General features: G+C 42.0%; 2 protein-coding genes across 5 annotated transcripts; both read left to right on the plus strand.

Annotated features, from left to right (window-relative positions):
• Positions 1-462: 462 nt before the first annotated feature.
• Positions 463-6,805, plus strand: Rga (Regena). The gene is made up of 5 exons (XM_069039357.1): positions 463-960; positions 1,150-1,532; positions 5,858-6,140; positions 6,194-6,301; positions 6,354-6,805. Exons 1-5 carry the CDS (start codon positions 812-814, stop codon positions 6,568-6,570), a joined length of 1,140 nt encoding a protein of 379 aa, XP_068895458.1. The 5' UTR covers positions 463-811; the 3' UTR covers positions 6,571-6,805.
• Positions 6,806-7,358: 553 nt separating this feature from the next.
• Positions 7,359-27,590, plus strand: Pka-R2 (cAMP-dependent protein kinase type II regulatory subunit). Of its 4 annotated transcripts, none has more exons than XM_069039353.1 (5): positions 7,359-7,381; positions 13,394-13,646; positions 17,623-17,902; positions 21,321-21,841; positions 24,850-27,590. In XM_069039353.1, the coding sequence occupies exons 2-5, from the start codon at positions 13,427-13,429 to the stop codon at positions 24,978-24,980; spliced, it is 1,152 nt and encodes a 383-aa protein (XP_068895454.1). In that variant the 5' UTR covers positions 7,359-7,381; positions 13,394-13,426; the 3' UTR covers positions 24,981-27,590. The 4 variants fall into 4 exon arrangements, with proteins under 4 accessions (XP_068895454.1, XP_068895452.1, XP_068895453.1 ...); XM_069039351.1 differs by lacking the exon at positions 7,359-7,381 and adding an exon at positions 7,852-8,435; XM_069039352.1 differs by lacking the exon at positions 7,359-7,381 and adding an exon at positions 12,583-13,329.
• The last annotated feature ends 61 nt before the right edge of the window (positions 27,591-27,651 follow it).

A 27,651-nucleotide genomic window follows, 5' to 3' on the forward strand; every position in this document is an offset into this window, starting at 1 on the left:
TGCTGTCTTACATTTTTGGGATATATTTTGTTCGTCACCAGAAACCACATAGCCTCCAACCTAACCAAATTTATGGCAACCTAGTAACGAATATCCCTAAATCCTAGGGAGTAATCCATTTTTGACACGAGAGTAACACTTGAAACGACCAGTGATTCGGCAACACATCATACATGTTTTTACAGCGCACTGCGCAGTGACAACATCTGATGAACCTATTTAATTGAGACAGCTGAACTGACAGCTTGTCGATGCTCGAATCTTCCGTATTTGCCTATTCGCCTCTTGCATTCTTCTCGTCCAGATTTTTTTTGACATTTTGAGTTGTTACCTTCAGCGTGGTAAACAAAACACCACTGATGTTTATGTAAAAAACACAATCGATGATACACTGTCACTTTCGGCAGTTGGCGTGGCATTGGTAGTCCATCTGGCGGTCGGTGAGCGAAGCGATCGCAATGACAGCTGACATTTCTCGAAAGAGAACCATCTTGACAGTTATGGTGGTAATGGCGGAGCGAAATTGGACAATAACATACACTTTGTCAAATCTACGCCTTTATTTTGTATAGCGAGAGGTTTTTCCAGTGCTCGCAATCCAGCCAACAATTGTGCATTCTTCAACAAGTGGTCTCAATCGTCTAGTTCAAACGGCAACAGTGCATTTAAATCTCGAGTGTTTATGATGTTATTTGTATTTTTTGTGCTGATAATTTAATGTAAGGATTGTGGCGAAGAAACGAGCGATTTTTTCATTGTCCGACCGTAATTCCGTTATGCTAAAAGGTGGCTCACCTCGCACCAGATAGCTATGGCGAATTTGAACTTTACAAGGAACATAGGAGGTAGCAGCCTCGGAAGATCCAGTGTTAGTTTTGGAAGTAACTCTATGTCTGGTCATGTTACCCCTGTTTTCGGGCAAAGAGCGCCTTCCGACAGGAGGGGGATTCCTGCCATGGGGTAACTACCGCTAAATACCGCCTAAACCCTGTGCACCCCCCACGAACCAACTCTGACGCTGATCAGGTCGCGACGAACGCGACGTCGCTTGCTAGAGTTTGTTTGTGTCAAACCCTGTTATAACCTAAGTGTCATTACTCAAATGGCAACATTTCAGTTACCCGAAAGTAATAATCTGTTCTGTTGTAGAAATAGTAGCCAAATGGGTAACATGAACTCATTGGGAGGTTATAGTTCCTTTAATTCTGTGTTTGGCTCAGGAGACACTAACACCCCGTCATTACTGGATCTTAGTGAATTTCCTTCGTTAACGAATCGAAGTTCAGGAGATAACGTACCCCAACCTAGCCCTATGCCCGGTGCTAAACCCTATGTAGGAATGGTAAAACAACCGACGTCCGAATCGAGCGAATTTACTATGTCCTCTGAAGACTTCCCCGCCTTGCCTGGAACGCAAAATCGAGAAGGCGTCTCGCCTGGCGGTAGCACGTCAGGGGACAAAACCAACTCTGGGGGCGGCGGAGACGGCTCGTCCGGCTCCAGGGAGAACGGGAAGAACAGTGCAAAAACAGGTACTCATCTTACAAACGACACAACGTTATTGGACGTCGTTGCACCGATATCGCTATCTTATTCGCTAAATATAACTTGATTCGTTGATAAAATGAATGAAGTCCGCCTAATCAGAATTAACCGGCTCGACCAGATATTTACTCCACAAACGTAATACATACGTACGCAACACAACAAAAACAAGTTACACATGAGTGTGTCCACAAATTTTTTCTTCTTATCCAAGTAACAAACGAACGATTTCTTTTGCAATGTTGACGAGAGATTAGCGGCGATTATCGTCTCAGGTATTATTTCGCTTGTGCAATAAAATTTGCAAGTCTAACTTAAATAGGACTGTTGGGAAACGTTCGCTATCGCAATTGCGTGCTGCATTTTTTTTTCGGGGCAAAAAGCACAATTTGTGTTTCTGAAACGTAGGTTTTGCTATTTTTCTCGTAGAGAAATTCTTTCGGTTCTTTGTGAACGAAAAAAATTGTGTAGGTAATTTTTTCGTGTAACAGTTTTTTGGATCTGTTTTTTTATCAAAGAGAAAAGAAAGTGAAAATGAGAAAATTAAAATCCGTAAATATTTTACTTTTCAACATGTTGAATTTTTTTGGTACATTTTTAACATAGAAATTGTTAGAGGTCAATTATACAGGGTGTTATGGAAGTCCACGTAATAAATTTAATCGCCAATAGAACTCTTTAAAATAGACATTTTTTGCATATTGATCTTTTTTTAATCGAATATTTTTTTGCATTTTTCTAGCCCCTTATTTGACATTTCGCTTATGGGATAATCATTAATTGAATCGAAAGAGTGAGTGAAAATGTTTTTGTGTGGTCAAAACAGTTTTTTGAAGAAAGAACGATCGCTGTTCCAATACTAACAGTTTTTACTGTTTTTCATTCGAGTATTTTAATCTAGTAATTCTTTTTTCGTGCTTCGTTACCAATGGATGTGTAAAGACATGAGCGGGTATGAATTTTAGGGGTCAAATTATATTTAATTTTAACCCTGTTTGGAAGAATATGCGGAAAAAATGTTAAATCAAAAAAATGTTTGTTTTAACAAGTCCTATTGGTGGTTAAATTTATTAGGTGAACTTCCATTACACCCTGTATAAATACAGGCTGTTTGAAAATTGCTAGTACAAAAAAAAACTGGTAATTGGTGATGGTGAGTTGAAGTCATCGGCAAAAGAAAATTCTAATAAAAATCCTCTAGTTTTCGAGATAAAAATTACTAAAAATTGGGTTAAAATTGTTAGTGCACCACTGAGTTAAGGTTTTAAAAAGACACTTCACGTTGTTAAGCAATAACGAGATAAAAAATTGTATGTTCTTAAACTGTCAATCTGTGGTTGCCAAGATTTTGCAAAAAAATATAAATTTTTCATATTGTTGTATAGTCCTTCGTTATCACGCTTGGTTACCAAGGTTTAAAAAATATTGCCCCGCCTGAGGCGTAGAATATGCAGGGATAGGGTTACTTTATCCATTTTGTTTTAAAAAATTAAAAATTGGTTTCTTGGATTTCTTAGGGCTTCCAGATGCCACAGTTTTTTTTTGTACTAGCAATTTTCAAACACCCTGTATATATTTTTTGGGGATTACTAGTTAACATTTTTCGACTTTCTCCATTTCATTAAAAAAAAAGAGGAAACTTTGGCAAACCTTAATTATCGAAAAATCCAGATAAATAATTAAGGGGGGATCCTAGCCTAGAAATTTGAAAAAAAAAACACAAATAGATCTTTCTTGAAGAATATGTTGGCAAAAATGTGTCTCTAAAAGCCAATTCGAAAATTACCAAAACTGACGGAAGTGTTAAAAAATCCGTATTATAATGAAACAACTTTAAAAAGTGTTTTTCTCGAAATTATGCTTTTTAAAATGGCCGCCAAAATTTCTCAAGATTACGATTTATTTGAAATTTGGTGTATATCTTCACTATCGCCAATACCAGAATTGAGTCAATATTGTCTTTTTCAAATTTTTTGAACCGCGAGAGAAAAACATTCAAAATGGCCCCCATTCCCTTCATTTTGGATATATTTTTTTCCTTTTGGTACCATCTGTAATGATTAAAAAACTTATTCGTTTCTTCTTTTGGGATGAGTAGAACTGCTGAAATCATCGCTTAGTTGTAACAAGCTTAATTGTGGTTTTGTTTGTTTGAAAAAAATTGTATTTTAACGAGAAAACGTGATCAATAAAAAGTTTCATAGTTTTATAAAAATACCTAAAAAGACTAAAACGTCTTATTCCAGGCTAGAAAACCTCCTTAACACATGGTAATTACATTTAAGAAATTTTCACTGTTTAGTTTGTTTTCACTTCATTTACACTAATTAAATATTGAATGACATTTAAATTACCACAAACAACCTATCGTGTTCATATTGTTAAGAACAGTATATTATTATACGTGATTTATAAGACGCTTGATTGTTACACCAGTTGATTAGGGCACGACGAACGCAGTGAGGAGTGCTCCAACAGAACGGGGGTCACAGTGCGTCTTACAAACGAGTGTAATATAGGTACTATTTTTTCTACTTTGGTCGCATTAATTTGATAAAAATTCAAAAATCTAATGAAATAATCTAGGGATTTTTGTGTGGCATAAGTTGTGGTGACATTTCTGTGAAATTTATGTCAAATTTCAAATGTTTTAATTGTTAACAGGAGCTATTACAGCAATACCAACGTAATACGTATAAAAAAAAAACCAAAAACAGCTTTAGAAAAAAATCCTTTTTAAAAAACATTTCATAAAACAGTCGAAACCTTCTTGCTGCATCATGCAACGTCTCGAGCGTCAACACCATCAGAATAGCTTAAAACAAGACAAATCCCCAAACTGTCGCTCTATGAACTTTCGAAATATTGAAAAATCGTGCCCGACCTTTTCAAATTCTCCCGTAATGATTGGTGATTGTTTTGAGAGCACCCATCGGAATCTGTTCCATCTATTTTGACTAACTTTTGGCCGTGCGGCAACTTTTATAAATAATCCATCACCAATCAGATTTTCCATATTGTATTTTTATTTATTTATTTTGGTCCGTTCGACGCCGATAATCTCGTTTCCAGTCGACCGCCGCCGTTAGAAAAGGTCTTGTACGAGCTAGATGCAGAAGGGTTTATTTTTAAAACCTGATCACTTGCCATCCGACAGATCTCTTGCACTTCCGTTTGTTTTGCCCGAAACGAAATTATCTCGAAAACATTACGCAAACATGTTCGGATTGCTACTGCGAAATTTGACATGCACCATCCGGTTGCCAAATATTTTTCCGTCTGTTAAAATAATTGCCCGAATGCTAGATATTGCTTTCAAAATATTGCTGCGCTGATCGACCTGTTTGTACAGGTGGATATGCACTTGCGAAGCGGGATCATTTCGCTGTCCGAGCCCACGTGAAGACGTTTCAACTGCGTTCGGGATTAATTAATCCCGAAACAAGGCGTGAACTAGTTCTCATTGTCACCCGGCGGGAAACGTGTCCATTAATATACAACAGGTGTCTTTTTTACGGGCCAGATCTACGGATTCAACTAACCGGTTGCGGAGCGAGAGTAAAGTTGCACAATTCGATCCGATTGATTTTTACCACAGCCAGAACGGACAAGTTTCGTAACGAGATTCGACCAAAAGAAATTATGACCGATGGGATTTGCGAACATTCGAGACTACGACGTCTACGACCTGTCAAGCCGTTTCCGTTCACCACTAGATTCAAATTGCGTCATGGATTGTTCGTAGACGAGGAAAGAACAGTCGTGATCCTTTCAATTCTGATTGGAACCGTTTATTTATGTTGCGAGACGATATTAATTATAAGGGATGAAAATCTGGTAGAGCTTCGTTGCAAAAGTCGTGACTTGCTGGGGGTGGTTTTGTGGAGTCGGAGTCGGGGACGGGTTGCTCGATCAAACTTGAAGGAGTCGTCCTTTGACGTGTGCGGCTGTACGGTCGCAGGATCACGTTTAGTTTGAACGTCGGCCACCGTTGAATTTTGTCGTTGTCGTTGCGCAGTCGACGGCGTTAAATTTCAAAAGTTTGAGGTTATGTCGTGTGAGACTTACCGTCTTTGAGCGAGCGCTCGTTATTCCACCTAGGATCAGATTTCACACGAAATACCAAACAACCACACAAGTACACCATGACACACATGTTCAGTAGTAGAAATCTAGTAAAAAGGAGACGATTCGGATTTGGACGTTGAGAAATGTCAACGTGACGTTTTTCAAAATGTCCGACTCGTAGCCGAGTCGTAGCCGGCTTGGATGTGGACGTTAGAGATGATCGTGAATGCTTGTACCCCTCTAGGAATCCAGACCTCCCCGGACGGCAGAGTGACGAACATCCCCGGGAGCATGGTCAACGATCAGTTCGGCATCGTGGGCCTCCTTACCTTCATCCGAGCGGCGGAAACGGACCCCAACTTGGTTTCGTTGGCGCTAGGGCAGGACCTGACGGCTCTCGGACTGAATCTCAATTCACCAGACAACCTCTACCCCACGTTCGGGGGTCCCTGGGCGGAGTACCCGTGTAGGCCGCAAGACATAGACTTCCACGTTCCTCCCGAGTATCTCATCAACCACGCCATCAGGTAGCGCATCGTCGGCGACGCGACGAACCGAGCTCAGTGTGTCTTTTTTGCAGGGACAAGCTGGCGTCCATGAAGCTCAGCCGGTACAAAGACGACCTCCTGTTCTTCATGTTCTACAACAGCGTCGGTGACGTCCTGCAATTGGCCGCAGCTAGTGAATTGTGGGTAGCAGACGGGTGGGTCGCGATGGTACTGACGCGTGCCGTGTTGCAGGTACAGTAGAGAGTGGCGCTACCACATGGAGGAGAAAGTCTGGATAACGCAAGTCCCCGGGATGATGCTGGCCGAGAAGACTTCCACGTACGAGAGGGGGACTTACTACTTTTTCGACGCGCAGAACTGGAGGAAAGTCCCGAAGGAGTTCCACCTGGACTACAGCAAACTCGAAAGCCGGCCTGTCATCTCCCCAAACGTGCACAACACATCGTGAAACGGTGTTATTCCATGACTTCGACCGACTATGAATAAATGAAAAGTGTATACACTATATGAGTTGTTAGTTTTTAAGGTTAATGCGTCTACTAAATAAGTGACCAGGTCACTTATTTATTAGAATTGGATAAGTATTAATTTTGAAAAAGATTAAAAAAGTTATATACCTATACAGTTTTCATTTTATTTGTAAATTTACTGTACAATATTAATAAATAATAATGATTAACTGATTTTCCACGGATGTGCTCATCATCTGTTGTTATTCGCGGGCCACGAAGAAAAACAAACGACGAGCTTCAAGAAGAACTCACTCTTATCTTAAATAAATGCGCTGTCGACGGACGAATTCGACTCCGACTAGTTTATTTTTGCCAATTAATTATCCTTCCGAGTTTATTTGTGATCGCCAACTATGTAAACTTTTTATTTTTCTAAAATGCGTTACGTAAACATGCATCAACAGACAAACATTTAATTAAATTTCAAAAGCTACAACTTTTCGTTGGCACCATTTCAAAACGATCCGATCATAAATTATGACACCGCTCGCTAAAAACGGACCAACTAAATAATTCCACCGTCATTTTCTCACACTTTTAGACACTTCACAGTTAAATTTAAGCAATTGTTTGTGAATGGACGCATTGTACGTAAGTTGACTATAATTATACGCTTCTCGATTTTATAGCACGCGACTGCGGCTATATTCAGTGAATTATAAACCGCAAGCGGTTCAGCTCGCGGGATGTCCCACGAGTTTTATTTTCTTTTTTCCGCGTTTATCAGTTGAATAATTAACCGATCAGGTAAGAGTCGTGTCGATTCTTAATTAACAACACGCGCAAACAAGTTTGACCTACTCGTTAGTGGAGTGAAGTTGGCCGCTAAAGAGCGTGTTTGCATAATTAGGCAGAGCTGTGCGGGAAGTCCCGCGCCGCACGATACGCCACTGGGTGTAAAATGTCAGTTGGCGCGTGAAGCTATGGGGCTGCTTCGTATCCGGTTAAATAATTTAAAAATTGCGTAAGAACGTGGGATCGATTTTCGTTCGGCACAAAGAAAACCCCACAAATGCACGAGTTTGTCGTGATGAATTAATTAAGTTGGCAGAGCGCCACCTGGTGGCGGTAGCTGAGGACCTAGAAAAGTGCCGTTTGGTCGGCGGGAAAGCAATACTCGGTGGATTAACGGAATTTGTTGAATAATCGGCGCAGATGCGTCGTTATAAATACGACGTTTGCATCACTCGGTGTGGCGGCGCTCACATGATCGATTTTATTTTTCGCCATTGCTATTAATACCGGGGGCTTAGCGTTCTTATCGGTGTCAAGTCGGCAATCCGGGCGAAGTTGCGGTCCGAACAAGTCCGACGAGGGCTCCGGCGCGCCGCCACTGTCTGCCGGTCAAGTAGTTTTCCCGATCGCCGCTAGTTTTCCACCTGTCATCTTTCGAAGTGTCAGTCGATCATTAATCATTGATTATCGCGGCCGAGAGTCGGTTGGTGCACGAGTGACGCCCCAGCGGTGAAAATGCAGTGAGAGGCCCCCTGACCCACGCATCTGGCGGCCGCTTACCGACCGACGTCGTTCCGAGCGAAAACCAGCGATCCGGTTCTGGACAACCTCCATTTTAGCAGCCGCAGCGAAGGGCTTGCCTGGCTGGGAGTTGACAGGTCGCGAGTTCGGTGTGCCGCTTCGATGGTGTCGGTTTAGTTGGTTTCTAGTGATGGTAGACGCGGGAAGAGCGTCCTGAACCAGAGCCGGACACTCGATGGTAGCGCGCTGGGGGCGCGACTGAACGGCACCCAAGCTTCGGGCCGACGTCTTCTGGAAGCACCGCATCGCGGTCGCCGCACTTCAGGTACGAGCGCCCCGCGGTCTCCCAGCCCCCGCGACTCCCACATCCGACACTTTGAGGTTAAGTCGTTCGGGCGCAGAGCAGGCGTGCGGCGGCGGTCTCGCGGACGCCGTATTGACCCCGACGGCCGCGCGGAAACAGGAAATAGCCGTTTAGTGTGGTCACACGTTCCTACAAATTCATTCAGACGGCCATTAAAGGGGTCATCTCAATTGGGACGCGTCGGGGCGAAAAACGACAAGGCTGGGTACCCCGGACGGGGGTCGATACATTGATGCGACCGCGATTGGGGGTTTTCGCACAAAAATGGAAAAGTCGACGGGATGGGGACCCAATTTAAAAGCATTTACGACTGCTTGCTATGCAAATAGCGTTTCTCTGCACTTAAGTTGGAAAATTGAAAAGATCATTCAATATGTAGGTGTCTCGGGGCTCACGGCCGCCTCCGAAATCACTCTCTTTACCGACGACAAAATAATCTAGTGAGTATGGAATGCGAAATGACAGTGTTGCTTTAAATATGGCGTCCACATTCATAAAACTCAAATTTTACCCCATTTTCGAGCTTTTTAAACAATTTTATCCACTGAATAACACACATTTACAGCCCCACTTTCCGTATTACCTTATTTTCCGTAATACATTCGTCGGCAGCAGGTTGGTACTATCTTGACAGAAATGACATTGAGACTGAAATTTGGACCTTTGCTGGAAACGATGTAAAAGGAAAATAAATTGTGGAAATTATTTTACCGTTGTAGAAAGACTACAGAGGGAATAACGAAACAGATGTTACTGTCTCCAATTTACTATTTGGAGAGAGATTTAAAAAGCTTTTAATGTTTACAACAGATTATTCTGGTTTTGTGCTAAGTAACAAATGTGATCCAAAAACTGCTAAAACAGTAGTTCAGGGGTGTTTCCACCAATCAAAATTATCTGGAGAGTCGCAGTGACATTTGAGACACCGACAGGTTAAAAACATGATAATGTTAAAATGTGTGGGGACTGTGACGGTCGAGGTGACGGTATTCTAGTCTAGGAATTTGAAAAATATTTGTTCTCGTTGCTTTAGAAAGAATAGATTTTCGCAAATGCGTCTGAAAATCTGGAAATTTCAAAAATTGATGAATTTACAGTGGTTTGAAAAAATCCTGTAACTGTATTATGCATTCACGATCTTTTTGGGACCGAGTTGGCTATGATTTTTTCTTTTCATGTTGGACTAACTGACTCAGTGATGCAACGGATGCAATTTTTTTTCTGTCAGTGTCTGTTCGACATTTTCTTGCCACCGCATTGCCAGATTTATTATTTTAATCGTAAGAAACCAAATGATTTATTACGTATGTAAAAATAATTTAAATTTCCGTCAAAGGAACAGTCAAAATTGCCAAAATAATTTTATACGATAAAAAATTTCTATTAAACGATTTAATTTAATTTAACCTAACCTAACACAAAAAGTGTCAATTTCCTTTAGGGAACTTAGTTATCACCCAGGTACTGCCAACAAAATCACTAGATGGTCATAGCCAACTCGGTCCCAAAAAGATCGTGAATGACTTATAGGTACGAAAGAACTTTAAATGTGCTTTTTGCAAAACTATGTTTTTAAAACTGGATGCCATAATATCTCAAAATCTACGTAACCTGTTGACTTCAAATTCTCCGATACCAGAAAGAAGTCAAAATTTTGTTTTTTTCTATTTTTGGCTCACAAAAGAAATACAATGAATAATGGTTAATTTACAAAATGTCCCCATTCCCATTATTATTGTTATAATTATTATTTATGAATTTGAAATGTTTATGTTTATTATGTAAAGGGTGTTTTTTTTTTAAATTTGGCGTTGAATAGTCGATTGTGAATGAACCACTCGTCTTAAAAACAAACAACGCAAAAAGTGAGGTTAGATTTAAACAGCGTATCAGAGTTGTAATCCTGTGGTGTGTTCACAATCGACTCTTCAACGCCAACTTCGACGCCACATTTAAAAAAACACCGTTATGTATTTACAGTGACGAATCTAGTTATATTTCAAATTTTTTGTATGATTTTTTTTCTTTTTGGTGCTTGCTGTGTAGACCCACTTACACTGATTAAAAAACTTGTTTTTTATCTTTTTTTAATAAGAGAGAAACTGCTGAAAATATCTTGATATTAATAAAGTTGTACATAGATGAGCGACAGTAAAACGTTTTACAATTGAAAGATTCTCAAAAAGGATAAAACATCCAATTAGACTAGAAAACCTTCTAATCTCTTTAGCTTATTATGGTGTTCTGTCAAATGGCAAATGTGACGTAGAAAATCGGTAAAACAGTAGTTCAGAGGTGTTTCCAGGAATGAAAATTATTTCAAGGGAGTGAATGGGCATGATATTATGTGTATTATGCGTGCGTATTAAAGGTCGCTAGTGTTTTATTTTTTTTTCAAACATATTTGAAAAGTCTGCGTCAGCTTTCCCAATCCGCGGATCGGCTTTCTTTCCCCCGAAAGCGTAATTTCGCTCCGGCGTAAAAATCTGATAATGGATGAGTCTCCTCCTCGGCTTTAATATCATCCTCCAGGCAAACATTTTCCAGTGTCAAGTGATCGACGTTCTTGTCGTCTTGGCCGTTTGACAGTCTTATTTTGAGGCTCGCAAGATGGCGTTTTGATTTTGGCAAGATGGAGCCGAGCCGTGGGTTCGCGACCGCCGATCCAATTAAGGTTAATAATGGCCACGCGAACGACCACGCGGCCCTCATTTAAATCCGTCCGCAAGACGTAATTCGTTTGATATTCAGAGAGACGAATGCATCTCCACACCAATTAAAAACGAACGGTCCGTAACGATTTCGCCGTAAAAGTCTCCCAAGAAAGTCGTTCACGTTACGAAATCTAATAAAGTCCGTTTTGTCGACGATAAATTACGGAGATAATGGCCGAGACGGTGTTTACCGTCGGCAGAAGTGGCACACGTGAAGAGTGCAGGTTGCAGGAGTCGTCCCAGCGGAACGCCCCCGGCCGCTATTAAACGTATCGATTGGGGGTGTCAAGATGACGGTTCGGTGGATTTCAAACGGGCAAAGGGACACTCCAAATTTCGGCCGCCGGATTGATTTTTCCGGCCCGGAACGGAGGCCTCCGGACTATTCGACACCCGAACGCGGCGCGTCCCGTGCGAACTCGTCGGTCGGATCTTCTTCGGTGGTCAAAACTGACGTCAGCAGAAAAACGTTTTCAAATTGCCGGATTACATTAGCATGCACGGTTGCGCACACCACGGCCCCCCCGGAACGACAATCTGTTAATTTAGTGGGTCTTGTTGACACAGCGAACGCATCGCTTAATTAAAACGGACGGTCCTCGAGGATCGAACGATTTTTGACTGTTATCGTCCTTTTCGATTCCAATTCGACAATCCGTCAGTCACGTCGATTTTGACAGGTGGCCGGCGGCGGTTCGATAATTGGCGGCGACGCGCCGTCCCACCGACCCGACAACCGGGTCAGGGACGCCTGCGACCCTTTTTTCTTCCGTTTTTTCGGCAGAACCGCAAGGACTCGTCGCTTTCGCAGCCGCCGCTCGTTTTCTGTTGCGACTGCGAGCGGACTTTGCCACCGCGGCGGCGGCGAAATTAATCGTTCGCCGTAAAAAAACGGTTCCCAGGACGGTTATTATTTATTGCGGTGACGCGGTCAGGTGGATTCTGATCCGGTGCGTTCGTCCAAAGGTTGTTGTGTCAACGGACGTCAGCCATTTCGATTTTCACGTGTTTTTTTCGGTCGATACGCTCCCGATCGATCGACATGCGAATTGTCCTTATCGGGACGTCACAGATTGAATTATTAACGAACAGGATTCCACGAAAAAAATGCGACCTATTTAGTGCCGCTTCCGCTACCAGGAAGAAGAACGTCAAACGAACATGGCTTACACAAGTGGGTTTTTTTTCACCTATTTATAGCCAAGGATTGTGGGGTGGCTCGAACGGCAACAAACAAAGCTAGACCATCAGAGTTTTTATTTAAGAAACGTTTGCAACAAAATGGTTGCAGTACGTTGATGCAGTTAAAGAAATAATTTGGAAAAATATCTGGGACGATGCTGTCATCTGTCAGATCGTGATTGGCAACGGGATACAAATTTCCTAGATTTGCAATCGGGTTGGTAGGACTGGACAAGGCAACGCGACCAAAATTGATATTATTTGTTTTGTTAGGTCTGTAATGGCCAAATAGTTGCTTGTTGGAACGCGTTTGTTGTTGCAAAACGATGTTTTTCGCGAAGAGTGCGTTATCACGGTTAACAAGGAGAAGTCCGGAGCTGAAGAAAGTCTAATGAGCTGTAGGAAGAGGGTGACGTATCTTGACGCAAATGTTTGTTGTTGCGTTGAAAAATAAAGAGTGAAAAAGTGAGAAGAGTCCGGGAATAAAGTGGAAGAGACAATTGGAGACGGTGGGATTGCAACAGAAGACAGGAGCGTTGCAGTGGGAATAGAGTGGCACAATATTGTGTGTTCTAACGTTTTATTTAAAATTTATGAGTCGTATTTTCACGGTGACGCGATAACGTATTAAATGATAATGAGGTGTAACATGCTGGATGCTCTGTTGTAAAAAAATTTTGGACGAAACAATAAACCGATCGGTTTTCTTGTGTTTTCACTTTTGGCGTTATTGTTGTTGGGCGGCTTTCGGCTGTTGGAGGCCGGAGCGACAAACGTCAAAATAGACGTTCCATGACAAGCGCTAGCGGTGACAGTTTCATGTGGTGTTCATATTTTTCCCGTTGTGGCCAGAAGTGTGAAAAATTTTCCGTTTTTGTATCCTCAGGATCCCCTTTTAAAAGACCGTTCCATGTCGGTTGCTCCGACCGCGTCCTGATCCTCGAATAAATCCCAAATTGGTAGATGCCTCACCTCTGCCGTCGGAATTTCGCCGAAACCGTCTCAATGTTTGTTTTTTGGCAGATCCATACGTCGTAGCGTTATCGCCTGTGAGATATGAGTCGAAGCCAAGGACGCATCCAAGTCCCAGATGATCTACGCGAGGTCCTTCTCGAGTTCACCATAAGCTACCTGCTGGAGCAGCCCGGAGACGTCGTCAATTACGCAGCCGATTACTTCACCAGGCTCAGAGAGACCCGCACCACTGCTATAGTGTTCGACCAGGCCGGAACCACAGCATCTTCGCCGGACGAGTCGACCCTATCCAGGGAAGAAGGTCAGTTCGTTGTCGTTTCACCCCCGGTCTCACGCCCTTCGAGCGCCAAAATCCAACTGTTTCTCCATCTCACTTTTCTTTCAGGTGCTCAAGTACATTCGTGCGAACGTGTAGCGTAATTAACGAATGCGTTAGGATGGGATGCAAAATATTATATTCTATGTGTGTGTTGGCCCCGAAATGTCACATTCAGAGAAGTGAGAATAAATGAGATGAGTTGTTTCTAAGTTGAGTTGTTATTCGTTTGCCGAAAGCGGAACTCGAGATTTGGGACTTTGTCGCAGCCCAAGGTGGCCCGTTTGTTCATTTTTACGCAAGGAAAAGGCTTAAATAAATCACAGTCCGTGGGTCAAATGGTCGAAGACCAGATTTTCATTTTATTGTCCACCTAGCAAAACAAAAATCCAATTTACAGACAAGTGACATTTGGTGGCGTGTCCGACTGAGCTGTCAACCGCACGGGTACCAACCGAAATCCGCGTCAGGTTGTTTGAAATGTCAAATTTTTACGCCTACATTTTCGCACGAATGGACTGTTAAAACCCGGCGTAACGATTGTTGTGGTCGATTTTTATTTTGGATTTTGAAGCAGGTCGCTTGGCGGGGTGAAAAATAATGGTGCGGAAGTGGCGCCCCTGGAACACGCGTAAATTAGCGGGAAATTTAAAGCGGCCGCCCCCGCGCTCCCCTAACGAGCTCGGCGCCTGACCCGCCGGCAGCGCGAGCTCGCAGCTTTATTATTAAAAGTGTTATTAAATGAGGAAAACATTTTTCCGTGGAAATTAAATCCGAATCGAATATAAAATTTTACGAGTGCAAAGTTACGTTGCCTGGGCGACGAAGGAACACGGTTGCCCCCGCTACTGCATCGACATGATTTTCCCCGTCATCGCAATTAGCGTTCGAGGAAAACAGACGGAAAAGTAAAAAGTAGCAATAAAGCAAAGACCGCACCGGACGAGTTCGCGTTCGCGACAAGAAGTGCAACGGTGCGAGAATTCGGGAAATGCGCCTGCTGGCGGCGACGATAGACGGGGGCGACGCGGAGCGATCCTTAAACAGCATGACAGGCTCCGCCGAACTGATCGAGGAGCCTGAAGAAGGTACGAGATATTTGCAACGCTCACAACAAAAAATAGAAATTGGAAAAAATCGCACAAACGAGCCAGGCGTGGGCGCGACCACATATTTTTATTTTGTTGTGTGATAGAATGTAAACAGCTGTGAAATTAATTAACCTCGTCGGGGAGGACTGTAGTGTTTTGGATGGGACGTGCAGCTGTACACATAAAATAAAAAACGAGAGAGATACGACCCGGAGCGAGACGGACAAATCTGGAACTGATCAATTACTGCAGGTGGAAGTAGCGCCAGATTGGAGCGCCGAACGCTCCACCACCAGGTCCTTTATTTATTAAAGACATTAAAACATTCACATCTCCCTGGCTGTTCGGATTGCGTCGGATCCGCCGTTTGCCCTTCATCAGGGACGAGGTCCCGTCCGTCGACCGGGTCCTTTTCGTTCCACCCGAGGAGACAAGCGCGGCGGGCGATTGATTAGAAACTTGATAAGCCGGCACGGGCGAGCGGCGATCGTCCTCGAGCCCCCAGCGGCGTGGTGTAATGGAAGCGGCGCGTTTTGTCTTCCGGATTTCGGCCCCCGGGGACGGATGAGGAGGCGTCGGCGACGAGTTTCGGATGGTCGTTTCGGTGACGGGCCACGGGAGTATTCCCCCGGTGCGGACTCGACCCTTTGTAAGAATGTAGGCGGGTAAATGGAGGAAGTGTAATGGAGAACTGGAAGTTGACGCACGTGGGCCGCGAGAGGGGTTCCTCGTGTCGTGTTCGATTTTGACAGATGGCGTCCGGTCGCTCCGTGTCACTCTTTCTTGACGTTTGTTCGCACTTGTTGGTAACACTGATGCTCTGATTAAACGATTCGGCCGCAAGCAGAAGATTTTCATTTCCAAATATCCCCAGTAAAATGAGACCAAGCAAACTATCAGGTTTCAAATATATCGAATTACTGGAACAATAAACGCATATGTCAACAGTGTAAATATTTAGCATATACACATAATATTTGTTCAAGTAATTTGCCGTGATATGGCACCGATATGGCGGCATTTTTATTTACCCTGTTCGAAAATAATACAGATTTTAAAATGCAGTAAACTGTCATTCGATCAAGTTCTAATCGGGTTGCCAACTTGACACTAATTGACTAGTCGTGTTGGTAGTACTGTTTTTGTTCGCATATTTATCATTATTTATTACACGATTATTACCATGTTATTACCTTAATTGCGAGTATATTTATAAATTATCGATAAGTCAGCGGTAGTGTTAACCTTTTTTTAGTTCAACAAGACTTCAAGAAATCTTCTCTCAAAATAAACGAACAAAAAAGACCACAAGTGCACATAACCTAAAAAAGTTTTCATCCGAATTTTGAAAATGTTTTCGTCGAAAGAAGTAAACGAAAAGTATTGATTTCATGTAAGGAACACGGAGAACATAATTCCACATTAGAAATCTTTTTTTTAAAGATTTTCCGACAAAAATATTTCAGATTAGTGTTTTTTGGTAATTGCCCCGTTTCAAATGAAATTTACTGTTTCAGATTATTATAACGGTGCTTGCGGCCAACGTATTTCAAAAACTGGTTTTGTACATTTTCTGTTCGTAGCGTTTGTTTGTCGTTTGAAAAGGGGCATTGAAAATTGAACTTTCGACTTGCGAAGGTAGAAATAAATCCAATAACAATTGTTACCGAAGTGCGACCAGGCAATAGAGGACTTTCGCGACGATAAAACGTAATCAAATTTGAAATGAGCGCGATACGGCGTCTTTTTTTCATTCGTTCAGGGGCGGAAAATTGATAGCGTTGTGGAGGAGCAGCTTTATTGTTTCGAATCCATCGTAATGTACTTTCCTATTTCTAAATCCGGCGCGTTTCACCTCGGCCGCGAGTTTCGCAATCTGGAGAAAAATTCATCTAACGCCCGAGCCGCATTCCGTCCGGTCAATAAATCAACAACTTTAACCGTAAAACGCGCAGTTTTTACCGACAAATTCGATTTATCACAATGTAGATTTAATGCACGTTTTATCGTCGCTTCGTGTCCCCATAAAATATTCAGCCGAAATCCTTCCACTTGCCCGTGCCCTAATCCCGGAGGCACCGATATTAAAATTTCAGGTTAAATAAACCACCTGTACTTCGCGTTTTTGAGGCACGTTCAAGGCCGCCGGTCGTGCTATACCGGGCGATCGATTTAATATGGGCCGTCGTTGCTTGTTCGATAAATAAATGTCGTTTTTGACAGGTGTTGTTTGGAAGCGAGAGAGACGGTCGCCCGTCGAGTCCGAAATGAAGATGTAACAACACACTTTCGTAATAGGTTGAAACTTTTCTAATCTCGACAAGCAAAAAACGCGTCTTAATTGCGAAAGGGATCGAGATGGAATTGTCGCCGTACGACAGTTGACTTTCTCTCGTTGTCCCAATTTGGAGGCAGCGAACTGGACCAAACGAGTTGCCGCCGACCGGATCGTTAATTTCTAGCACAAATAGGGACAAACAACGTTTCCACATTACGTGTAAACCAGTGTTTAAGGAGTAAAGTGTCTGACTTGAGCGATGTGTACGTTTACCAGTACAAATATTTATAATTAAACACTCTTTCAAGGCGAGATAAATCTCTAAACTGGTCTAGTTTCTATTTTAAAAGGCTCCCACTTGTACACAAATGGCAGCCGAGCCTTTCCTCAATGAAATCAGCGTCCTCGATCGAGCGCAATTTTTTTCCAGCGCCCCACAATCGCACCCGGTTGGGATTAACATTTTTCCTCCCCTCGCCCAAATTGTTATTAATCCGCGGACTGTTTTTTCCGTGTTTGTTCGTCAAAGTGATCGATCAATTCGACCCTTTCGAGTTGGGGGTTTGTCTGACGGCGCTTCTGATCGTTGCAGAACCACCCGTCGGTCGATTTTCGGGACGTCGCAAGTCCGTCTTCGCGGAGGCGTACGACCCCGAAGAGGACGAGGACGATGGCAGCAAGGTCATCTTCCCCAAGTCGGACGAACAGCGTCAGAGACTGGCGGAGGCGGTGCGCAACATTCTGTTGTTCCGGGCCCTCGACAAGGAACAGATGCAGGAGGTGCTGGACGCCATGTTCGAGAGAGTCGTCGAGGAAGGGGATCTGGTCATCAAACAGGGCGACGACGGCGATAACTTCTACGTCATACAAAAGTAAGGACGAGAGAACAACAAAAAATTGTGCATGTCGGGGTTTGTTATCTTATCGGTTTTGTTTAGAGTTTGTAGGGGGACCGGAGCGGAGCTAGAGCTAGAAGTGTTGAAAGTGGAATCGCTAAACAAATAGCGTTTTGATTATTGCGATTGATGTCACTCGAAGAGTTAGTGCATTTCTAGGTAAAATCAGAATCAGCTAACGGGATTTTTATTTTTATCGTCGCGCGACGAATTTTTCGCTCGTAAAAGACAGAAAACGTTGTAATAGATGGGGGAAAACATTCGATAGTCCTATTTTTAACTAAATTAATTTTACATATTTGAGCACATCGGCGACGTAACCTGATTTTTTTTTAATGAGTACTTTATAGTTTTATTGTTTTTTTCCATTCCATGTCACGGAATCATTGCATAAGACAAACAGCTCAATACATAATACTGAATTAGAAAAATGTTCCAAACTGCACGATTTATCCTGCGAAATTTACATGAAAACTGTGACAATCTAACCTAACTTTTTTTTTAAAGAAGGGAAAAGGGGTTGGGTACAGATATTTATTTATTTTTGACCATTGCGTTCGAGTAAATTCTAAGATGTCGACAATTTATCAACAAAAGATAATGTACAAAACTTCAAAACTGCATAATTAAACAAAAGGGTTAACATAACCTCATCTTTTTAAAAAAACAAAGTCGATTATCTCTGTTCAAGTCGTAAAAGGTGGATAATTTATATCAACAATTTGCAAATATGACTGCAACGCATTTTTTTTATGAAAAGGGAACGATAGGGCTGACACTCATGGCGTACTCTCACTTTTTGGTGCAAGTGCAAGAAAAAACAGGTTACGTAAAATTCTACTTCAGCAAAATCTTTAGTTACACAAAATACCTACTGAGCATTTAATAACAACGTAGTAAATCCTGCGATGGTGACAATTTATCAACAACAGATTAACTGCATAATTAAAAAGAACATTTATGGTTAACATAACCTCATTTTTTTAAAGAAAAAAAGTAGTTTTTTGTGTTCAATTCGTAAAGGTGGATAATTTATATCAACAATTTGCAAATACGACAACGCAATTTTTTATGAAAAGGGAACGATGGGGCTGACAGTCATGGTTCTCACTTTTTGGTGCAAGAAAAAACAGGTTACGTAAAATTTCTACTTCAGCAAAATCCAAAATCTTCAATTACACAAAATACGGACAATTTAATAACAACATATTGGAAATGTGAGGAAAAAGGGATTTTTTATGAAAAGAAAAATGTTGGGATAGTAAACATTGGTAATCTAACCTAATTTTTTGAAATAAGAATAATAATTCTGTTTTTGTCTTTTTAAGCGATTTTTATGTCACTAAATCATACGAGGCAAAATGTTCAATAATGCTGAATTAGGAAAATTTTGAAAACTCATGATTTTTCGTGGAAAATTTACACGGAAACCATGACAATCTACTCGTAACTTTTTTTAAATTGAAAAGGAAATATGTACAGATATTTATTTTGATTTGATTTTTATTTTGAACCATTGCAGTTGACTACCTCATAAATTGTCCAACATTTAGCAACAATATGAATATGGACAAAATTGCATAATTAAAATAAATAGGGTTAGCCTAACCTCACTTTTTAAAACAAAATGTGACTTGAATTTGAAAGTACGAACACGACATTTTATTTAAACAATGATAGGGCGACACTGATAACACAACCTCGCTTTTTAGTACAAGAGAAAACACAGTAGGTAAAGCATTTTCCAGATTTCCTCAATTAAATTTTGAACATGTAACCAAAATGGCATATTTTTAGTGAGAGGAAAAATTTGTGGTGGTAACACTGGGAACCTAACCCCAATTAAAAAGAAAGAGGAAAAACACATTTTTCGTAATTTCAGCTCTATATTTCGTAGAAAATGAACATTTATGAAATTGAAAACAACGTAATCAGGATTGCAACATTTTTATGTCGCAAAATGAAGTCGTTTTTTTTTTTAAAGGAAAATATTGTTTGCCTCTCAATTAGCGGAGATTGCAGCCCCGCATAGACAACAAAAATAGTCGTACTAGCAAATGATGATTAAAACTGTGCATTAATTTTTATTTTATTGGTCTTTGTTTACACGTTGATGATCCGAGAAATGATATTTTATGTAGAATTTTTTCCGTGAGAGAGATTACGTTCGCATCATGTAAGAACAATGGGTATTAGTGAATAAAAAAACCCGTAATGCTGTCGATGACAAGACAGATAATAACCGAAAACGACCCAACTCTGCCTAATCGACGGCGAGACAACTCTCATTAATGTTTTTACGAATTATCCTGTCAGGATCGGGATTACGTCTGATGAAACGAGAAAAATTGATGTTGGCACGTCTGCACACTCAACCAAACGGGTCATAGGTAATCAGTGGCAATTGTTTCCTGAATAGGACGCTGTAATTACGTGCAAAGTGGGGAGCAGACCAACAACTGTTTCTTTTTCTAGTTCATCCGACAAACGAGATCTTACACAACACGTCATCGCTTGCACATTTTCAACCGTAAACCAATTAATTATTTATTGATGATGATCGAGCACCGATACGGCTTCGGAGATGAGAATTTTCAATAACGAAATTCTGTTTTTTTGTGACGAAATACGTATCGCCGCGCATAACAAATCTCTATTTACGTAAAATAATGCACCGACCAACACGCACACAATAATGGGCGAAACATTTCCGAATTGTAAGCAGTGTTACAACCGTCACTCTCTTGATTGGATTGTTTATGACCGATGTTCTTAGTGTAAATCGAGTGCGGTTACGATCGGTCGAGAGCTTAAATTTAGACGCGACGGTTAATAAAATACATCGCAGAAAGTCAAATCCGCAAGCTATTTTTTTATGAATGTGGAGGACAATACGGACAAATTAGTTCGTTAAGAGACATTATACGCCCACAGACGTCTGAATTGGCTTTTCACCGCTACGGCAACAACGAAATTGTTATAATAAAAAATTAATCGACCACCGAACGATTATTCCCATGTCGGTTCGATGTAATTTTCATACATTACACATTTTTACGACCCTGAGACCATTCTATTGTGTTTTATCCTCAAGTAATAATTTCCGATTGTAATGTTAAGTTGGGTTACGTTTGGCTCACGCGCGAGTTTGCGGTTTCTTTTGGGTCGCGAAAGGCGGCCGAGGCGGGTAAGTGTCGCATCCCTCACGGGGGTATGGTGTAATTATGTCGCACAGCGCGTCGGATTACGAGCACGGAATGCCCCATCGAGCCGGAAATGTCGGAAGTTGGGTCGCAAATTCGGCAAAAATGAGTGTCGTTAACGTCGGCGAACGGATAGGTTTGATAAGTTCGCGCGTGGATGCTCTCTCATGTTGCGATTTGTCGTTTTTCAGCGGCATATTCCACGCCCTGGTCGGCGAGCCCGGCCAAGAGCCGAAGCACATCCACACGTACGAGAACAGCGGCAGCTTCGGCGAACTAGCCCTCCTGTACAACATGCCCCGGGCGGCGACGATCAAGGCCCACACGGACGGCTCCCTCTGGGCGATGGACCGCCAAACCTTCAGACGCATCCTCCTCAAGTCGGCGTTCAAGAAGCGAAAGATGTACGAATCGTTGATCGAAAGCGTTCCTATGTTAAAGACTTTACAGCCGTACGAACGGATGAATCTTGCCGACGCCCTCGTGCCCAAGACGTACACGTCGGGCGACAGGATAATCAAGCAGGGAGACGCCGCCGACGGGATGTACTTCGTCGAGGACGGCGTCGTCATCATCAGCGTGCTGGACGACAGCGGCAAGGAGGTGGAGATCAACCGCCTGGGCAAGGGCGGTTACTTCGGCGAACTCGCCCTGGTCACACACCGACCGAGGGCGGCGTCGGCGTACGCCGAAGCCGAGGTCAAACTGGCATGTGAGTATCGGGAATAAACAGCTGAAAGCGTGGATAATAACCGACGGGATAATTATTGGTGGCGACCACTTTGCCAATTTCCTCGTTTCACATAACGCGCGTTTATTGCGTGTTTACCATCGCCGTAAAAGTGTCGATAATGGGAAATCGGCGAGACTGGAAGGCGGCGCCGACGGGGGCTGCCTCTCCACCGGACCGGACAATTAGCAAAACAAAACAAAAAAATCCACAAACGGAACATGCATCCGATACCGTCCGGATAAAAATTGATGTCGCAACGAACGATACGAAAATTCATTCATTCATTCCATAACATCAACAAAACCTTGTCGGGTTTTTTTCCGCGTCAAGACAACCGAAGAGCTGCGAGTCTGGCTGCGATGATATGCAACCAGTTATACACGCGGAGCGACTCGACATCATAACGTATAATCTATTCATTTTGATTGTGACCACTCCCTAGTAACTTTTCAGTTGCTAGGTTATTGATAGGGAATTTTAGAGAACACTAAATCCAGTCGCAGTTGGCAACTCTCGGAGGCGCCATTTGGACAGAAACATGACAGAAACGTCACGCTCACAGAAGACAGAACGGAGAACGAATTGCGCAAACGTTTATCTATAAAATTGAGTTTTGGTACAAAATTTTACAATTCAAAAAGAAAATACCACGTCGTCTTCTCAAAGTTGGGACTAAACGGTTAATATTGACTTGTTTCGAGACATTTATTGAAGCCAACGGGAAAACAACTCACAAAGACGAACATCACCAATAAAGTTAACTCTATTTGTGGTTTTTTGTTGTACATTTTGGCTAGTAAGTGTTGTAGTTTGATACCTTCTGTCTTTTCATCCCCTGTAAATCATTTTTTTGAACTTTCTGTCTGATTAGTTTTTATCTGAAAATATTTGTATCAATCAATGCTAATTGAAATTTCTGATTACCTACGAGTACCTTTAGTAATCCCCAAGCATTTTTCGCGTTTGTCTTACTGCCAAGTGACCATTTCCTTCGTTCTTCATTAATATCGAGAATTGCATGAGGTGATTTCGAAGTTTTTACGTTAAATAGTCTGTATCTGGATATAACCCCACTTTTCAACAGACGTGATCACAGAATCAGACAGACGTTTTTAGTTTCTCCTACTTCAAATATTGATTTCCGTTATTAATATTGATAAATACATTAAAATCATTGCTTTACTACCATGGTCAAGTTTTGACAATTCTGACATTTTCACATCATGTTCACACCACACAAATATTTAGTGTAAAACGTATGCAGCACACAGCTAAACAGCGCCTACTATGTTTTTCGTTGTGGTCACAATCAAAGTGAATAGATATTAATTAATTCGAGTCTCTCGGCGCTTCGTCGCCCACTCGAACGCCGTCTCAGCTTAATTCGCCGTTTCTATAACAACAATTGTGACAAACGCGCCGGGTATCTTTAATCGGAAACAGAAGTTCAACACACTTTGACCTCCGATTATTTTGATTCGGTCACACTTGCGATTCTAGCAAGCGTCACCGAGTCACGTCCAAATCGAGCGAGCCAAGTGTTCAGTCTGCGGTTCGCTCTAGAGTCGTCGCCGGTTTTGATGATGACGCGTGGGACGACACCTGCAGGGTTGCCCTGAACTTTCGGCTGGCAGATTTGCCGCCTACAAGGCACAGCGTAACGGTACTGTGCCGTTGAAGCTAAGAGTCGATTGGTGTTGTTGCTTGAGGGACAATTTAACTTGAAATGATTCAGACAGATCAAATCGCCAAACAAATTTCGTCTGTCCGATTGATGAAAGTTTTATTGGAAACGGTAAAAACAAACATTGGCATAAAAACAAGCGTATTCGCCGTTACGTTACACACACTTGGTTACTGTCCTTGGTTTATTTTCAAAAGTGTTTTGCCACATTGACCAATATTGCGGCATTCACGTGTAATTTTTTCCTGCAGTTTTTAAAATGTAAAAAGACTTCCACTCTACATCATCCAAATGTTCCAAATTCTTGTGGGTTGTGCTCTAGTCGTTCCTCTAACCCTCAACAGGTCCCTCAGATTCTGGAATCCTTCCAGTTGATTTCCCTTTATTTGCACTTCCAGTTTGAATAAATCTGTTTGTGTCACAACAATCAGACATTACGAAAAATGTATCCCGTTTCTGGGAATAAACCATTTTCATTGTTCTCAAAATAAAAGTGTTTATATTTAGGTGTAAAGAAAATATTTACTACTCATTACAGTAACTAATGTCCTGCACGAGATAGTCACGAACAAAACTTTCCAAGAACACGTTAATTGATACTTCGAAAAATGATCAAAAAGGAAAACTGCACAGTGACAATGACAAGCGTGTGCTGTCAAATGTCAAATTTACAAAATTCTACGTGCGCCGTAAATCACAGCCGACTACAACGGAAGAAACGTTTATAATTATTAGGGATGTACGGTTTAAATGGTTGGTGAACTTGATTAATTAGTTATTAGTCTACAATTCGATATTAATGAATTAATTTAACCGTTAATTTGACTCTTTAACTGGTTCAGCCGTCAGCTAATTAACGAAATGAACTGCTTCAACTGGTAAAACCAGTTAAACCGTGCATTCCTAATAATAACCCTGCAGAATGAATTAAATTGGAGCGTGGAAGAGATGATCAACGTTGTAAAATCATGTAAAAAATAGAGCGAGATGACATTTAATAGAATTGGAAGTCGACGTCGAGTTGTGCATCAATAAAAGTTTATTACTTTAGCAGTACGTCCCGAAAGGTCATGCAGATACTCATCGCGGCGAACTTTTTGTCGGCAGATGCGAATCGAACCGTGTTTGAAAAACTGGATTGACAAATCCACTTTCTCGCTCCGAAGATTCGATTTGGCGCGATCCAGGGAGTCTCGAAATCCGTCGGCCGCGAGTCGGGAAAGTTCCGCGCGATGTTTGTTCGGGGTCGTTTGCGGCATCGAGTTTGTTTGTGTTTTTGTCTGATGGACGGTTTTTGTTGCAGTCTTGGACGTGGAGGCGTTCGAGCGACTCTTGGGCCCGTGCATGCAGCTGATGAAGCGCAACATAAACGACTACGAAGAACAAATGCTCAAGATATTCGGCTCAAAGCATAACATACGCGACATCCGATGAACGGAGCCGAGCTCCCGCCTTCTCTGAACGATAGTCGAATCCCAACCCCCCCAATTTGTATTAATTTCAAATTATTACATGTCGAGTAGTAAACAGTCAACGTGTTTACGTCACAAATAGCTGCGTCACATGCAAAACTTAAAAAAAAGTCATTATTATTGTAAAACGGGGTGCAAAGTTTACTAGTCATGTGTATATAATGTTATGGAAGTCCTCGTGCTTGTTGTTGTGACGGTCCAGGACGGCCTCCTACTGCTGGACGGTGTGCGGCCACACCATTTTTATCACTATTTTAACTACCCCCTCTGATGCCTGCCGTCTCCATTACGCCCAGTCTTGTGTGTGTGTGTGTTGGATGCAAGTTGTACAATTCAAGTCTTCTCGAGTGTCATTTATCCCCCTCCCGCTTATTGTTGAGTGCGAAGCGTCCGGGCGATTACGAGCGTGCTCCAGCAATACGACGAACGTTGTGCCAAAAGTCAGTACAAAACACACGCAATAAATCCATCGGCTACACCACCAGTATTGTCAATTAGATTAGGCAGGTCTAGGGTACCGCACTCCACGTTTTAGTAGATCGTAGATGGCGCGCTTCGTCGCACATTGTTCCACGCACAGAATTACCAGTTGAGAATCTCTGGATCGATCGTGCGGGTGAGGTGGTACGCTCTGTGCGTGGAATCGACCCGCTCGTTCGTATTTTTGTCGGGATACGCCACTGGACTAATCAGATCTGATCAAAATCGATGTACGGATGTGTCGGTCGCGAACCTCGGGTTCAACGACCGCTCCTAATCACCACTGTCAAAAAATCATTCTTTGAGGTTGTTCCCCAAACGTTGACCCGATACGAGCGAGCTGGTGTTATTGACCAGAAATTATTGTTGGACCTGCTCATTATCTCTATTTGCAGTGATAATGAAAACGGATCTCCAATTTGGTCGAGTAAAGTGTATTTATTTATTTCTGCGAATACATATTAATCATTTGGCGCCACTATTTGAATTTGAATAAATGTGAGCAGCGCCATCTGCAGTATTAGTGTCATTTGTCAATTTGAAAATAATTGTGTAAATTGCGTTTTCTGTTCGAAATCGGTGTTTTCGAGGCAGTTTTGCCGTTCAGGTACGTGAATTAGCGATTCGTTAGTAGATGGGATAGGCTTTTGGCACAATCTGTTCGAATCAACGTGCAAAAGCTTGATAACCGCCCCCTTGTACTGTACAAAAATATTGTGACGCGCCCCCTTGTTGGTTTTAATGTTCCGTACTAAATGTGATCGAGGTGTTCTATATTGAGGCTATATATTTTGTTTTTAGTTGTGCGTACGATTGTTTTGTTTATTTAGTTTATGGACACAGGAAGACTAGAAGAGCTCCACGTGAGTCTTTGTTGATAATTGTTAATCGTACAAAATGAGAATGGTTAACACATCTCCTTTATACATACATATACATATTTATTATAGTGTTATATTCGTGTGTGCTGAAATGAATTTTGCCAGATTTTCGAAACAGTTTGATAATTTCCTCGAACAATCAGTTTGTTTGTGGTGTTCGGGGCGGGTCCGCGCGCCCCGGACCTCATCAAACAGCAATAAATAACATTTAAGGCTGAATAAAGTAAATATACACTACTAAATGAAATCACCGATCGCGAGATATTAAAAAGTGAAATGGAGTATTTATTTTGGAAGTATTAGACGTTATATTTGTGTATCGATAAATGGAATTGAGAGCGAGAGAAACCGTTTAATATGCCCTAGTTATAGTAACTTTTTAAGCGAAAGTTACTCATATCACATAAGTTCAGGTGAAAGGTCGAATAAAATAAATAATAGTCCTTATAACAAACGTAAATTTGTAAGTTAATACTACAGACTTTTTTATGTTGTGGGTGGGGTTTGTTAGACTCGATTTATTTTTAAAATTAGGTGCCTCACGTGTTCACGATCGAATCAATCAATCAAACAAAATCAAAACTCGCCGCCGCCACCACCACCAGGACACGGTACATTCTAGACCGGTTGGTTACGAACGCGAAACGATGGTCTATTATGTGCCTTAAACCACCCCCGACTCAGCGACTACCCGGATTCAGGCACGCAGAGATTCAAGACGGATTGTGATTGGTCTAACAAATTCTACCAGCGGAGTAGTTTAGCACAATTCTAATATTTAAATGTGTAGATACATAGCTAGGTGTATTATGTAGTGGCTTGTCAGTTCATATTCACCGTTCCGAGAGAAGGTAGCAACAGGTCGGTTCATCCTATGTGTTATTTGTCAAGTTGAATGTTGATCGTTTATCGTGGTATGTGTTTCTGTCCCGACCATTTCTTCACGAAGTCGACGGGGTCCGATCCCGGCGGGTCCCGCCACGCCGACTTCCACTGTAAGGTGTCTCTACGCACGAATAATGCCTTTTTACTTATCGTACCAAAAATATTAGAATCTCATTAAGTTATTTGTACACAAGAAATTAATTGTAAGTGTTCGCCATGTCACATGCCATATTCTAAACACTCTGAGCTGACTCGCTCGTCCTGTCTGAGATTCCTTAGTCATATGTACTGCTTCCACCATGATGACTAAATGAGCTTATTAAATTTACCAGAGTTTTATTTCGACCGGAACGACCGCTTCCCAAAGTCACGTCCGAGATTGATTCG

This window comes from Tenebrio molitor, chromosome 2, assembly GCF_963966145.1.
Source record: "Tenebrio molitor chromosome 2, icTenMoli1.1, whole genome shotgun sequence".
Taxonomy (NCBI): Eukaryota; Metazoa; Arthropoda; class Insecta; order Coleoptera; family Tenebrionidae; genus Tenebrio; species Tenebrio molitor.